This window comes from Diorhabda sublineata, chromosome 1 (genome assembly GCF_026230105.1).
Source record: "Diorhabda sublineata isolate icDioSubl1.1 chromosome 1, icDioSubl1.1, whole genome shotgun sequence".
NCBI lineage: Eukaryota > Metazoa > Arthropoda > Insecta > Coleoptera > Chrysomelidae > Diorhabda > Diorhabda sublineata.
In genome coordinates, this window is record NC_079474.1 from 14,141,290 (window position 1) to 14,156,971 (window position 15,682).

Below are 15,682 nucleotides of genomic sequence, written 5' to 3' on the forward strand. Positions count from 1 at the left end.
GTATATTACGACGTATTGGAAGAGAAACTCGAAATTTCTAAGAAAAAGCAATAAACAAAAAAAGATAAACAACGTGGAAGAACTGAATTTGTATTTGATTTCGTTCTCGTTGACGAGCTTTTACCGTTTAAATCGAATTCGAGGGTGTAATTAATGAGATTAAAATACTGTTCATAGGATAATGTAGCAATTTCCACTGTTAATAGAACCCTTTATTAATAAATTTAATTAAAAACTGAAATTATCTTTTACTAATCTGTAAAAATTTGTAGCTCCATTGATCTTTCGAAATAATTAGTAAAATAACGTTTCATGTATGGAAAAAATGTCCTCAAAGTTATATAAATTGTAAAAACCTCAATAATTTTCTGGAACCAGTATAATCTGAAATAGAAAAATGAAGTTTTAAATTGTTGTATCTCGTTTGTGAAAAGGCGTATTGTAACACGTGGACTGAAAAGTTTACTGTTGACAATTTCTTTGATAATCTTATTAAGAATGTGTAGGAAATTTTAACAGAAAAGAATTTAGTAAATTTACTGTGTACTGTATAATGCCGGTCATCAAATAGCAAAATCTTATTTCTACCAAAAGAGATAACAATAACCTAACCAAAAGATATGAATCGTCCCACTGCTAACTGAATATTAAGCAAATTAATCATTTGAAAGTATAGATAAACAACAAAATTACACAAAAAATAATCCTTTGTAAGTTTAGATTTATCTTAAATAAAAGTTTTGTGACCGTGGCTTCAAGATCAACCATCTACAAGTGGATTTGCAGATTTGGTAAACGTCCTACTAGAGCCTAACACAGAGAAAGGTCAAACAGTTGAAAAGAGACGGCAAGATCTACCAAAAGATGCTCAAAAAGTGATTTTAACTATTTTTAACCGACTTTGTAGTCAAGGAATGTCTAGAAGAGATGCTACCCAAGAAATAATGTTTTTGACAAATACTTCTCATACTAAGTCCACAAAAGGTGTCACAATGAGATGAAAAAGGAATGTATCAGAGAAATTTTTAAAAAATCAAACTTGATAGGTTAATTCTAATATACGGAACAATCTACAGTATGTTCAAACATGATGCCAAATCTTCAAGGTATTCTTGCAGAACTGAAAAGGAGAGACCCTTGAATTTGTTCGGTTAGAACACTCGCTTAAACTTTTCAACGGTCAATTTTTCTGGAGTGAAGTCAGAATAATGTTTATTAAGCCAAGCCTTGGCGTGAATAAAAAACAAAATTTATTAACACTAGAAATTCTTATTCATTTTTTGAAATTAACAAAAATTGCTTCAATCGTGATACAATACGACAGCTGTTAAATTTATACACATGTCTTTTGAAAGTTAGAGTAGCTGAAAATAATTTTAATACTATTAGCGCCCTCAAATTTTCAGCCCATCCATTACATTGCCTCAACTGAAAAAGTATGTGGAAATAATATTTTCTAGATACAAACCTTCGTAATTTTTTTCTAGCTTCTACCATACTTTTCATGTCATCTTTCAAAATGTATTTCCTTACTCCTAAATTAAAAGTCTCAACATATTTTGCCCATTGAAAACCGTTATTGATAGTTATATCAATTTCAAATTTGTGTCCATCCGGTGCGTTTTGTACTGCCTTTATCAAACTTTTCATTGTACAAACTTGGAAGTTCCATTCTCTAGTAGATGAAAAACTTCCTGCTAAAAGAGCGTCGTAGAATTTTTTGCTTATTCTTAACATTCTGAAAAAAATTATTTATACTATAATAAATTATAACATTTCGAATCTCGCACTTACATCGGTTTTTTACCTACGGCATACAGGTAAATATCTAATAAAGCTGAAGGTAAAATTTGATAAAAAATCGCTAAAATCATATGTATTATTTTACTCGTTCTATAGGTAAATGATGGATACCATGTGACGTATTTACTTGGAAATGCTCTTGTATACTTTAAAGTTAACTCTTTAAATCTGCACCATGTAATTGGATTTATTTGACCACTTGTACAATTATAAACTCTCAGAGAATTTGATCTGAAATCAAAAAATCAAAATTTGTTCATTCTGTACACATATTACCAACTGGAACCAACAACTAAATAAGATAACCTAGTAGTCAACTGTCAAATGCCAAATCAAAACATAAGCAACACCGTTCATGTCAATATAGATATAACCTCAATCTAAAGTCGTCTAAATGATCTATAACCCCTTTACGTGATTAACATCATCAAAACAAGCAACGTCCTTGCCAAAAACGTACTTTTTATCTCGAGGACCACTACTAGACGTCCTCTAATAACCAGAGTCGTTACTCGTCGGTATTACAGATTTTCTGTGATTTCCCTGTACCCTGTTGACATGGAATAATACCCCCGTATCTGTACCATTATACACACCCATCTTCTCAATACAATCTTTGTTTCGATCATTTATTTTTTAACCATTTGTTTATTTTTTTTTTCATTTTTCTAGTCCCAAACCCAAATTTAACACACACTATTCTCCAAAGTTTGTATACTGAGCTGCTGACGAAGCGATCGCATCCTAGTAAGGTTAGGATCGATTATGAACCTGTTTCTAAAAGATAAAATATTCGACGCTTACTGATATAACGTCCTAGCCTAATCCTTGTAGGAGTCTACAGTCTGTAAGCTACTGAACCTATATTTTTACCGAAGAATCATTGAAGTACTCATCACTGTTTTTACTTACTCGTATTTGTCTATGAATTTCAATTAGTTCGACGTTTCTGGCGAAAAAATAATCAAAAATCAAATAGAACGAGATTTCTAGTTAGTTTAATAATATCAGCAAACGAATAGATGCACATTTGGAGGGTGGAGATAAGGATAACGTTTTCTTATGGAGTTTTAATCACAAATGTGTCCGCCACAAAACGACGAATAGTAGTTCAATAATTCTCCACAAAAACGCTTGATACATTAGCGCTATCTTTAAGTTTCGCAATAGTACAGACAAAATTTTAACAAACAGAGAGAGCTCTCCTTACCTCTACCCTCTACGCTCAATCAGCATTGAGCTCATGTTATGTCATAATGTACAATACTGAGCGGAGAATAATGCAAACGCCACTTGCTTTACGATTATACCTCTAATTTTATTGAGAACAGAGTAATAATCTCGTGAACTATCCTTGATGATGAAACTAATGAAATTTTCCGTGTACATAACCTCAAAATTAATTGGAAAGATATGAGTAACTCCGACACATGATATATTGAAATGATTAGTTTTTCAATAAACACCACCAAGTTTACTTATATAAAATTGAATTAAAACAAAAGTTTTACCTGTGTTTCACTGTACGCCAAGCAGAGGTGATCAAGGTGCTTACAACAATATCCACTGGTATAATATCCATTCTATATTTTTCGTTACATAAAATAGATTTGATTGTTCCTCTTCCGCATTCCATGAATATTCCCGTGATTCCACTAATGCTGTCCACCCAACCAGGAAACGGCTCTTTCCAAGCTGCCGTGACTAACGAGAATTAAACGATGAATTAGTAACTCAAAATTATTAGAAAAATTTCAAATTTGCTCTTTAGTAATAATTTTTAACCTTAATACAGAATTTGAAGCTTTAAACAATAGTTATTTGTATCTAAGGAATAAACTTTGTTGGACGAGTCTGAAGATTCTGAGACGAGCGAAACGAGGCGAGCAACAGACGAGTAGTATTTCAGCCGCGGCGTTCACAACATTTTTTGTACGACGCATAAGATCCAAAACTTTGTCAATTACACTGAAGAAAGAAAATCAATAATAGAGAATTATAAATATTTTATTTATTGAACAATATAATGTCCTTAATGATATATGCAATGATAATATTAATTTATTGGATTGGATGCAGATTGTTTATTATGTATATCTCTACTAGATGTTGATGGAATCTCTGAAGGTGTGTTTTGTTTGTCATCTGAGTCATCTATAAAAGCTTTAAGGTTATGCAAAATCATCGAAGTTAAACTGTCAACTGTCAACATTGAAGTGGCTAGAGTCACTCCAGAGCGGCCCGAAAGTGTTTTGCAGTACGGAACTGTCACATTCACCACATGGAACACTAAAAACGCAACTTTCGGTATGTAAATGAATATAGAACGAGCAACTTTCAGATGGCGTCGTCTAAAATAGTTATTTATGGTACAAGTGAGTAAAGTAATACTTTTATTCACGATTAGTATGGTTTAACCGCACAAGCCTACGAGTGAAAAAAAATTACTTTACTCACGAGTTTCATACAACATTTTTTTACGTCCGTAGACTTATCGGAGAAACGAATCGGCATGAGAAATAAAACGTTTACACTACACTATTTCGGTTGAATTAATTTTATAATTGCGTTAAAAGATGACACGTTAAGTCACTTTTTATAACGCAAATGCGTGAAAAACAGAACCGCTACGGTACTTTTCTTCACGTTTTTTGACCGATTCAAAAATTTCATTTTTTTGTAAATGCAAATAAATGAAAAAAAAACGTCAATATTATAACTGACGTAGAAAAAAATTATTAATTGATGTATCAAAACGTATTTTTTGCGAGGATATTTTCCTCCAGTTGTTTCACTGTTTGCTTGAAAGATACCATTGTTTTGTAAGTATATTATATTATATATCGCTCTGGCATTCAGACAGACACACAATAATCCATAAGAATGTAGAAAAGCCAAAAACTTTATAGGTGGGACAAACCCCATAGCTTGGGGGCGAAAATACTGTAACTAATTAGAAGGAAGGCTGAGACTTTGGTAGGCCTAATCACAGAGCACGAGGAAGTTGGTTATCATAGATACAACACAGGGTCGCCGATTTGGACTGTCGGTTCTGTAGGATACAGGGGGATACATAAATTTTCTAATTTTGGAGAGTTTAATTAGAGCGAGGAGAGTAACCATTATTACAATATCAATAATTGAGCAAATCTAATTTGAAAGGGAATTAGGGAAAGGGAATAATAATTATCTTTCTTATCTTACTTATGGCAACTTACTAATTGATGGTCTGACAATAGCACAAGGTAATGCCCTGGAGTATTTTAAAACCTCAAATTCCGCCATCGATTTCGTGAGAATATACGTATTAGGATGATTTTTCTACAATAAAAAAATATTAAAATGTTTTGTTACATTAACTAAAATAAATTAAAGAGTAAAAAGCAAAAAAAATTAAAATAATACGGCTATGGAAAGGAAGGATGTATTTGCTCTAAATTAACAGGAAATCATTAATCGCAAGATCTTGTATTTGCAGTGCGTTACTTAATTTTCGAGAATGGAAAATCATTAAATTTCTAAATACAAAACAAATGTTTAACGGTGAATAGAGCCACAACATAAACAACTATTAGCAATCCTTATTTGATTATCTTGTAGGCGATCATACCAGATGAGAAAAAAACCACCAAAGGCGGCCCATGTGAGCTACATCTTAAAGTTTTATGCCCAGCCTCATTTGACATTTTGATACTAATGCAGCACATTGTTAGACCCTTTTATGCAAATGAGCCTTCGAATCAAAATGCATTTCGAGCATTATTTAACACGTTGACTGCCACGGCAAGGTTCAGAATTCCGTTTAAAATTTGTTCTAATTACATTATATACAGACCACAAAAATTATCACTGGTATTTTAGGATACTTTTAATACTTAATTTTAGTTTTTTGGGACAATCTGTATATGTATCAACTTGATAGATATTTCTGGTTTCTTATCATGAGCAAAAATATTACAATTTCTTACAAATTTTTTTGGAAGCAAAAATGCTCGAGTAAATCATTTCTGTCTTGGAGAATGCATTGAGATCGAGAACTTTCTAAGCAAATTGTGTTATTGTATGGTGAAAATTTAAATTTATTTTGTTAATAATGGATGCACCCCAACGTTTAACAAGACATGTGACGAATGATGAAGCCACTAGAATCATCGCGCTCATACAAGATGGCCGCAGTCAAGGATACGTCGCCGAGGTAATTGGAGTTTAAAAAAGCAACATATCCAGAGTTGTTATTCGCTACCAAGAAACAGGGCAGCTAACCAAAAGACCCGGACAAGGCCGCGGAAGGGTAACTTCGGTATTAGATGATCGCTATTTGAGGTTAACGGCATACCACCGCTCGAAGGCTGCAATCTGTTGGCTGCTCGTAATGTCCGAATAAGCCTACAAACAGTTCGAAATAGGCTGAGAGGGTGTCAGCTAGAGGTTCACGTCTTACCAGAGAATTTGCTCGAGAACACGCAAATTGGAATATTCAAGATTGGTCCAATATTTTATTCACGGATGAATCAAGATTTTTTCTGTACACATCAGACAGGCGTGTACCAGTATATAAGCGACGTGGTAAACGGCACAATCAGGTTAATTTTTATCAAACTGAAAGTTTTGGTGGGGGCTCTGTCATGGTTTGGGGAGGAATTTCTTTCGAGAGTCACACCAGTGTTAGTACCAGTGAACGATGGAAGACTAAATGCTGACAGGTACATAACCAATATCCTAGAACACCATGAAGTGCTCTATATGCCTCATATCGGTGACAACTCTGTGCGAATGCACGATAATGCTCGTCCGCACGCTGCTAGAGTGGTTAGCCAGTACTTAGAAGAGGTCGAGATACCCACCCTGAATTGGCCTGCATGTAGTCCGGACCTTAACCTAAGAGAGCATGTCTGGGACCATCTAGGATGGCAAATTCAGCAACATCCGGCGGCAATAAGAACACTAGATGATCTTCAAAATGTTTTTTTTAACTTCTGGGGAAACATGCCGCAAGGATACGTCCAGAATCTGTTTAAAAGCCTTCCAAGACGAATGGAAGCTGTAATTAGAGGGAGGAGCGGCAACACACGCTATTAGAAATTCATTGGATGGTTTTAGTTTAAGCACCGCTCATTTTTTTGTATACATGTATACAAAAAGGCGTATCTATTGGTGTTTTAATTCGTAATAATAATAAAATTCGAAAAACAGGCAACACATTTAAAATATTTGAAAAATAATGAGTGATGCGATAATTTTTGTGGGGTTTTTATTATTAAAAACTCAAATTCTACTGCATAGTTATCATGAAAAGCATAAAAAATGTGTGTTTTTAAAAAGTATTACGAATTATCTCTTAGTTGGCTATAACATAAATCTCTTCGTACGCAGACACTCACAGACACGATTCGATCTGTCGAAAAAAACTAGTGAATTAATGGTTTTAAAATTTTGAAGGTATATTTATACATGTTTTGAGAATATATAGTAAAATTTTTGAAATGAAATATTAAATATTTTTGAAATGACACGCGATCTCCAGCGGCGCCAAAAAAAGTTCCTCTACTGCTGGAGTGATTGCAGCCTTCTCCGTTAATAAAACGTAATAAAAAAAATTCTCGTTAAACTAAAACATATTATCTGTACGATGACCCTCGGACGAACAAAAAAATCAAAAATTGACAAAATAGCAGCATGTTGAAAAAAAAGTTAAATTTTACCCAAAATTTTGGTCGTTTTTAGCCTGTCATAATTCGATTTTTGATCAGATCAAAAAAATGGAGGGTCATCGTATGGAGAACTATATAAAGAAGATGCAAAAACAATTTGATAGCGATCGGATGATTTGTCTCCGAGTAATCACTCCAGCAAATAAAACGATGGTATGTCCCGTAGCCAATGCAACTATCTATGGCTGTAACTCAAAAACTATTTAAGATATCGATTTAAAATTTTAGTATGTTATTTTTAAAAATTCACACTTGGTGTGCCCCTTAAAATAAAACTGATGAAGTTCAGAGAAGAATTTGTCGTCGCATTGATTGGAGAAGAGATTCAACCAGTTTCGAAAAAAATGAAATTGCAAGAGTCTCATTATTTAGAGAGTCTGTTCCACAAACAATAAAATATTATTTTATTTACTGAATTTCGACTTATTTTTATATTTAAATATTTTGTTCGTTTTTTAATAAATTTTCTGTTCATGCAAGCCAGCATTGTCTTTTTTGTTCTTTTCCCAGAAGCCATCTATCTATATTAGCACTTATATGCTCCGAATTTAATCGTAGCTGCACAAAAATGGCAAGTAAACACCGGACGAGTTATCTCGTAGTTGGCAGTCAACGTGTCAATCACAAGAATCGTTAATTTGGATGTAGAAGATCTAAAAACACCTTTTCGTGTTCCACCAGTTCGCTCTGAGGAAAATATTTCACCAACGACTGTTTGAAGAGGCTTATAAATTGGCGGCATCATCAGACCATACGAGATCAGCCTAACAATTACCGTATCAGACATATGTGGCCAGCAAACGACGACATAGAACTGTACCTTATGTACGGAGCCATTTACCACTGCCAATGTAATAATGGTTTAATTTCAAAGTCAAAAACAAAAATTGAATGACAAGATAGCTTTTCAAACATTAGGATTATTACTCAATAGTCAGATCTCGTTGTATTTAGGGAATAATTGCATGAAGTGAAACAAATATGGCATTGGTCAGCTGCATTATAAAATGTTTAGGACAAATATTTTTCAATAATTATTTTTAAATACATAGCCAATTATCCTTCAATAAAATACGTTTACATTACCAATAATCTTTTTGTGTATACTTGTAAATCATAATCGGAGAGGTTATCAATTATATTGAAAATTTCTTCTGGATCGTAGGGGGTTTCGTAGACAGTTTCCTCGATATTTTCCTTATCCGAGTTACTGAAAGCGGTCGATACGTAAACAAAACTCTGGAATCAAAATTATTTCAAAATACATCAAAAATGCGATAACTTATATCTCAAAATTGAAGCATTATTTGAACTCACTAACAAAATAATATTTCTAAATTAACCAACACAGAATTTCATTCAACGTACCTTCAATCGTTTCAGATTACAACAAAAGTCCAGAACTTTTTTAGTTCCTAATGTATTGTAATTTAAGGCAGTTTTTAGATCCTCATTGAATCTATAAAATATTTTATTATTAGAAAGTTATAAATAAGGGGAACGTTTATCACAATTATCTATTCAATACAATTATGTACCGTAGTAATACAACGTCTAGGAAGCCATCCTCAAATTGAATTCATTCACTTATACAACTAAAGATTTTTCAAATTCATTTTAGATTTCATATGGTTTTTCTTTTTCTAGTTTATTAAAGAGTTCTCTTTTCTAAATTTGCCCCCATCCTCAATATTCTAGTTCTAGTTCTTGTTATAAATAAATTGGAACGAAGTCTTTGCCAACTAGTTTATGAACGTTTCAGTTGTGACAAATCAAACACAAAAGTGTATTCTTTTAGAATAATAAACAAAATCCAAGACACCACAATCATCAATCAATTTATTCCCCGATGATGAGTACATAAGTATTTGAAAGATCGGAATATATATTAAAAAGAATACACTTTGGTGTTTGATTGCCACAGTCCCACAACAATAATGTTCATCAGCTAGTTAGCAAATAATATACCATCTTCATCTGTTTCTTTCCTCTGTTCTTTCTTTCTATTCAGTTTTATTCCCACTTTTCTCAAATTTGTCGCAACCTCTCTTATCCATTTCTTTTTCAGCCTGTCTTTTTTCTTCTGAGTTTCTCTTCCTCTATTTGTGCTCTTGTGACTTCTGGACTTTGATAATGGATCATTTCTGAGGAGTCCTAACCAATTATTTTGATTAATTCAGCTCATGTTGGATAAGAAGTTTCTTATGAATTGTGAAGAAGGTAAGTACTATTTTGTTACATAACGATTCTATTGGAATTATGATAATTGATAAATTAGCATTTCAAGTTGAACGAAAATAATATTTTGTATGCTACTTACTTTACAGTCGCAGCTGAATGAAATACAATATTTAGATTTTCGATAGTAACATTTAAATCTTCGTTATTCATCCCTAAGTTCGGTAACGAAACATCTCCCAAAATTGGTTTTATTTTTTTAAATATTTCCCCATCAAACTCCCGTATACGATCAAATACCTATCAAACAAAATTTTTCATTGATAATTGTCTGTTCAATCAAATATTTTATTGTGTTGCTGTCTACATAGGGCAGACATCTCAGCATTTACGAAATAGATTAAAAGGTCATAAATACGATAAAGAAAATATTTTTTCATTTCTTAATACTCTTTATTTATTCATTTAACGTATGGCCTCTGCCCCTTCAGCTTCAATCATGTCTTTTTGCTTACACCTCTAGCGAGAATTGAATACAGATTTTCTTGTGCTCAAGATAACTACACTTATAACACCGAAACAGCTGTACCAAATACTTACCGGATTCTGAAGTAATTCATCCAATCTCTCAATTTCATTTTTTCCTTTTTTATGTCGCAATAGCAGATAAATGCATTTAATATCCGGACAAGATCTAAGAAGTTTTTCTATAAGGGCTTTTCCTAAAAAACCTGTACCGCCGGTGATTAAAATATGGGTATTTTTGTAAAAATCAACAATACTATTCCTGCCATCGTAGATATGATTCCATGTGTTTGATCGTATTTCGTTAAAAACGTTGGGCATATTTCTAAAAAAAGAACAAATAGGATTATCATATGATGATGAAAAAATCTGAAATTTATAGATGATCAGCTTTTATTGACTTATAAAATTAGTTTTATCTTTATATATTATTATAATAGGGTAGGTGATAAATTTATTAACGGAATTATTGATTGGATTAAAAATTTGGGAACCACAACAATAAAACCGCTTCGTGATTTCTGTGTAAAATCTATTTACTTTCAAGGCAGTCACGGGAATGCATATAAAAAATTATTATCACAAATATATGATGAGGAAATGTCAATTATAGTTCATCATAAATAGTTCTAATTTCCATTGCAATTTTTGTTTCCAAACGTATTATTTAAAGTACGTCTTTTAAAGTTAAAACTTATCGCCATGAAATTATGTTTGAAGAAAGAAAATGTCCTTTAAGTATGATTTAAAGATACTTTAAAATTGGTGTGGTACTAATTTCTTCAGTTAACATTACAGGCCTTTTGACAACACCTTATCGAAGTCTTAACTGTCTGAAAATGCAGTCGAAAAATATCTTTTGTTTTCGAGATAATCCTTGAAAGCTTGTTCGGCAGTTATCTGTCGTGGACACGAGGAAAGAACTGAAAAGTTATAATACCGCTGGGAAACATCTTGGAATGTATAAGAATGTAGGAAAACACATCGTGGAAATATGGCAGATTCTTGTAAAATATGGAAGTTGTTTTTTGTTTCAAAACATACTAAGATATTCTAAAAAGATTTTAGAATAATTAATTTTTAAAAAAAAATTGAACTCACCCAATTTGTTATAACAAAATATATGATTAATCGGATTTTCTTCACACATAGAATGCAACTAGAGTGTATTTTCACTTGCAATTGCAATTATGCAGTTCATAAGATCTTAATGGGATAGTTGTTAGTATACGGAGAAAAGAGAAAGCAGGAAGATCATATCGTGATAGATTTATTTTTTTTCTGTAGAGGATATAAATATATATACAATATGTCGTCTACTTAAGTCCTTTTTTATCTTGAACTTCAACTTTTCTATTATTTATTTCACAACAAAAATTTTTAAGATATCAAAAATTGTTTACTGAGATAATTCAGTCAAAATTTCAAACTATCCAAAAACAAATTGTTCCCAAACTCAAACCTAGTGGAAATATAAACAAAAGGCTGCAATATAAAAGTTATAGCAGAAGACTTTTACAAGATTAAAAAGATAGGAAGTTTAAGGACGCTACGTTGTTTAGTATTTGTTTGGCAACCAGCAATAATGAACATTTCCAGGGAATTTGTGAACAAAGAATTTCTTGGATTATGGCTAACGCTTACATATCCCTTTATTGAGGTGAATTACCCCCTTGTTCTTTTGTTATAGTTTTTTTTGATCCCAGCTTCGTTTGTCAGCTTTCACCATTCTTTTTTTGTTGATAAATTCGTTTTTTCTTTTGTTCTTTTCCGTATTTGAACAGCTCAGCTTCTATTTTCTTTTCTCCAGGAGCTGTTCTATTACGTAGTCTTTTTATTTCCTCTTATACTTCATTTTTAGTTGGCATTTTCTTCTTTCTCTTCTTTTTTTGTTAATAAATTTGTTTTTTCTTTTGTTCTTTTCCGTATTTGAAGAGCTCAGCTTCTATTTTCTTTTCTCCAAGGGCTGTTCTATTAAGTAGTCTTTTTATTTCTTCTTCTACTTCATTTTTAGTTATGCATTTTCTCATTCCTCTTCTTTTTACGTTAATAAATTTGTTTTTTCTTTTGTTGTTTTCCGTATTTGAACAGCTCAGCTTCTATATTCTTTTCTAAAGGGGCTGTTCTATTAAGTAGTCTTTTTATTTCTTCTTCTACTTCATTTTTAGTTGGGCATTTTCTTCTTCCTCTTCTTTTTTCGTTAATAAATTTGTTTTTTCTTTTGTTGTTTTCCGTATTTGAAGAGCTCAGCTTCTATTTTCTTTTCTCCAAGGGCTGTTCTATTAAGTAGTCTTTTTATTTCTTCTTCTACTTCATTTTTAGTTATGCATTTTCTTCTTCCTCTTCTTTTTACGTTAATAAATTTGTTTTTTCTTTTGTTGTTTTCCGTATTTGAACAGCTCAGCTTCTATATTCTTTTCTAAAGGGGCTGTTCTATTAAGTAGTCTTTTTATTTCTTCTTCTACTTCATTTTTAGTTGGGCATTTTCTTCTTCCTCTTCTTTTTTCGTTAATAAATTTGTTTTTTCTTTTGTTGTTTTCCGTATTTGAAGAGCTCAGCTTCTATTTTCTTTTCTCCAAGGGCTGTTCTGTTAAGTAGTCTTTTTATTTCTTCTTCTACTTCATTTTTAGTTATGCATTTTCTTCTTCCTCTTCTTTTTACGTTAATAAATTTGTTTTTTCTTTTGTTGTTTTCCGTATTTGAACAGCTCAGCTTCTATATTCTTTTCTAAAGGGGCTGTTCTATTAAGTAGTCTTTTTATTTCTTCTTCTACTTCATTTTTAGTTGGGCATTTTCTTCTTCCTCTTCTTTTTTCGTTAATAAATTTGTTTTTTCTTTTGTTGTTTTCCGTATTTGAAGAGCTCAGCTTCTATTTTCTTTTCTCCAAGGGCTGTTCTATTAAGTAGTCTTTTTATTTCTTCTTCTACTTCATTTTTAGTTATGCATTTTCTTCTTCCTCTTCTTTTTACGTTAATAAATTTGTTTTTTCTTTTGTTGTTTTCCGTATTTGAACAGCTCAGCTTCTATATTCTTTTCTAAAGGGGCTGTTCTATTAAGTAGTCTTTTTATTTCTTCTTCTACTTCATTTTTAGTTGGACATTTTCTTCTTCCTCTTCTTTTTTCGTTAATAAATTTGTTTTTTCTTTTGTTGTTTTCCGTATTTGAACAGCTCAGCTTCTATTTTCTTTTCTCCAAGGGCTGTTCTATTAAGTAGTCTTTTTATTTCTTCTTCTACTTCATTTTTAGTTATGCATTTTCTTCTTCCTCTTCTTTTTACGTTAATAAATTTGTTTTTTCTTTTGTTGTTTTCCGTATTTGAACAGCTCAGCTTCTATATTCTTTTCTAAAGGGGCTGTTCTATTAAGTAGTCTTTTTATTTCTTCTTCTACTTCATTTTTAGTTGGGCATTTTCTTCTTCCTTTTCTTTTTTCGTTAATAAATTTGTTTTATCTTTTGTCCTTTTCCGAATTTGAATAGCTCAGCTTCTATTTTCTTTTCTAAAGGGGCTGTTCTATTAAGTAGTCTTTTTATTTCTTCTTCTACTTCATTTTTAGTTGGGCATTTTCTTCTTCCTCTTCTTTTTTCGTTAATAAATTTGTTTTTTCTTTTGTTGTTTTCCGTATTTGAACAGCTCAGCTTCTATTTTCTTTTCTCCAAGGGCTGTTCTATTAAGTAGTCTTTTTATTTCTTCTTCTACTTCATTTTTAGTTATGCATTTTCTTCTTCCTCTTCTTTTTACGTTAATAAATTTGTTTTTTCTTTTGTTGTTTTCCGTATTTGAACAGCTCAGCTTCTATATTCTTTTCTAAAGGGGCTGTTCTATTAAGTAGTCTTTTTATTTCTTCTTCTACTTCATTTTTAGTTGGGCATTTTCTTCTTCCTTTTCTTTTTTCGTTAATAAATTTGTTTTATCTTTTGTTCTTTTCCGAATTTGAATAGCTCAGCTTCTATTTTCTTTTCTAAAGGGGCTGTTCTATTAAGTAGTCTTTTTATTTCTTCTTCTACTTCATTTTTAGTTGGGCATTTTCTTCTTCCTCTTCTTTTTTCGTTAATAAATTTGTTTTTTCTTTTGTTGTTTTCCGTATTTGAACAGCTCAGCTTCTATTTTCTTTTCTCCAAGGGCTGTTCTATTAAGTAGTCTTTTTATTTCTTCGTCTACTTCATTTTTAGTTGGGCATTTTCTTCTTCCTTTTCTTTTTTCGTCAATAAATTTGTTATTTCTTTTGTTCTTTTCCGAATTTGAATAGCTCAGCTTCTATTTTCTATTCTCCAGGGGCTGTATTATTACGTAGTCTTCTTATTTCTTCTTCTACTTCATTTTTAGTTGGGCATTTTCTTCTTCCTTTTCTTTTTTCGTCAATAAATTTGTTTTTTCTTTTGTTCTTTTCCGTATTTGAACAGCTCAGCTTCTATTTTCTTTTTTACAGGGGCTGTTCTATTAAGTAGTCTTTTTATCTCTTCTTCTACTTCATTTTTAGTTGGGCATTTTCTTCTTCCTTTTCTTTTTACGTTAATAAATTTGTTTTTTCTTTTGTTGTTTTCCGTATTTGAACAGCTCAGCTTCTATTTTCTTTTCTCCAGGGGCTGTTCTATTACGTAGTCTTTTTATTTCTTCTTATACTTCATGTTTAGTTGGGCATTTTCTTCTTCCTCTTCTTTTTTGTTATTTATGAATTTCTCTGTGTTATGTTTTTTTTTCATCATCGTTTAATTTATTTTCATAGTACTGTTTCCAATTATTTTAGGATAATTCTGTATTTATAGCATTCTTATCTTTTATTCGTTTTGGTTTGAGGTAGAAGTTTGATGTGTTATCTCCCGATAAAATTGTCTACGTTGACAAATAAATATATTTTTTGTTAAGAATTTTTGTGTTTTCTTTGTTGGGCCAAGAACTTTTGGTACCATCCTCGCAGTTTTGAAGTTTTCCATAAGCCACGAACTTTAGTAGACACTCTGTAAAATCGACTAAGAACTCCAATACGTTTATTGTTATGTCACATTTACAAGTTTTATTTTTCACATTCTAATTTATTATGCAATGAGTATTAATGTACATGAGATACAGGTACGCATTTCAAAAAACTTTTAATGTAACGAAAACCGAGAATCAGTTTGTTTACTTTTTTCCATCAATCCAACAGAGTAATAAAAATTCATGACAATAGCAAAATAAAAACAGGATAGACCTTAGCAATAATATCAAAATTATCCTGAACATTACTTTTTTTTCAATTACGGTAGTACTATTAAAAATAGGTGCTTTGTTTACATATCTGTTTATCTGTTGCTCAATATTTATATAATTTTTTATATTCAATGCTAAAATAAAAACTCGATATATTAATTTAATATTGAATATAAAAAATTATACTTATATTGAGCACAGGTAAACAGATTTGTGAACAGATCACGTATTTTTAAGTAGTATTGAAAATGAGTATTAGATCATTTGTCAAACTTTT

General features: G+C 31.5%; 1 protein-coding gene across 1 annotated transcript; it reads right to left on the reverse strand.

Annotated features, from left to right (window-relative positions):
* Positions 1–28: 28 nt before the first annotated feature.
* LOC130451823 (putative fatty acyl-CoA reductase CG5065) lies at positions 29–10,538 on the reverse strand. Its single transcript, XM_056791112.1, has 9 exons — positions 10,293–10,538; positions 9,835–9,992; positions 8,883–8,973; positions 8,601–8,753; positions 5,022–5,124; positions 3,315–3,507; positions 1,795–2,034; positions 1,469–1,738; positions 29–384 (listed from the first exon to the last, which is right to left on the reverse strand). Exons 1-9 carry the CDS (start codon positions 10,536–10,538, stop codon positions 252–254), a joined length of 1,587 nt encoding a protein of 528 aa, XP_056647090.1. The 3' UTR covers positions 29–251.
* Positions 10,539–15,682: the final 5,144 nt, after the last annotated feature.

Excerpts from the sequence above, each read along its gene's own strand:
- LOC130451823 (XM_056791112.1), bottom strand. The coding sequence starts at position 10,538 with ATGCCCAACGTTTTTAACGAAATACGATCAAACACATGGAATCATATC. Across the intron at positions 2,035-3,314 it reads TGGCGTACAGTGAAACACAG|ATCAAATTCTCTGAGAGTTT; the intron begins GTAAAACTTTTG and ends TTTTGATTTCAG. Across the intron at positions 385-1,468 it reads GCTAGAAAAAAATTACGAAG|ATTATACTGGTTCCAGAAAA; the intron begins GTTTGTATCTAG and ends TTTCTATTTCAG.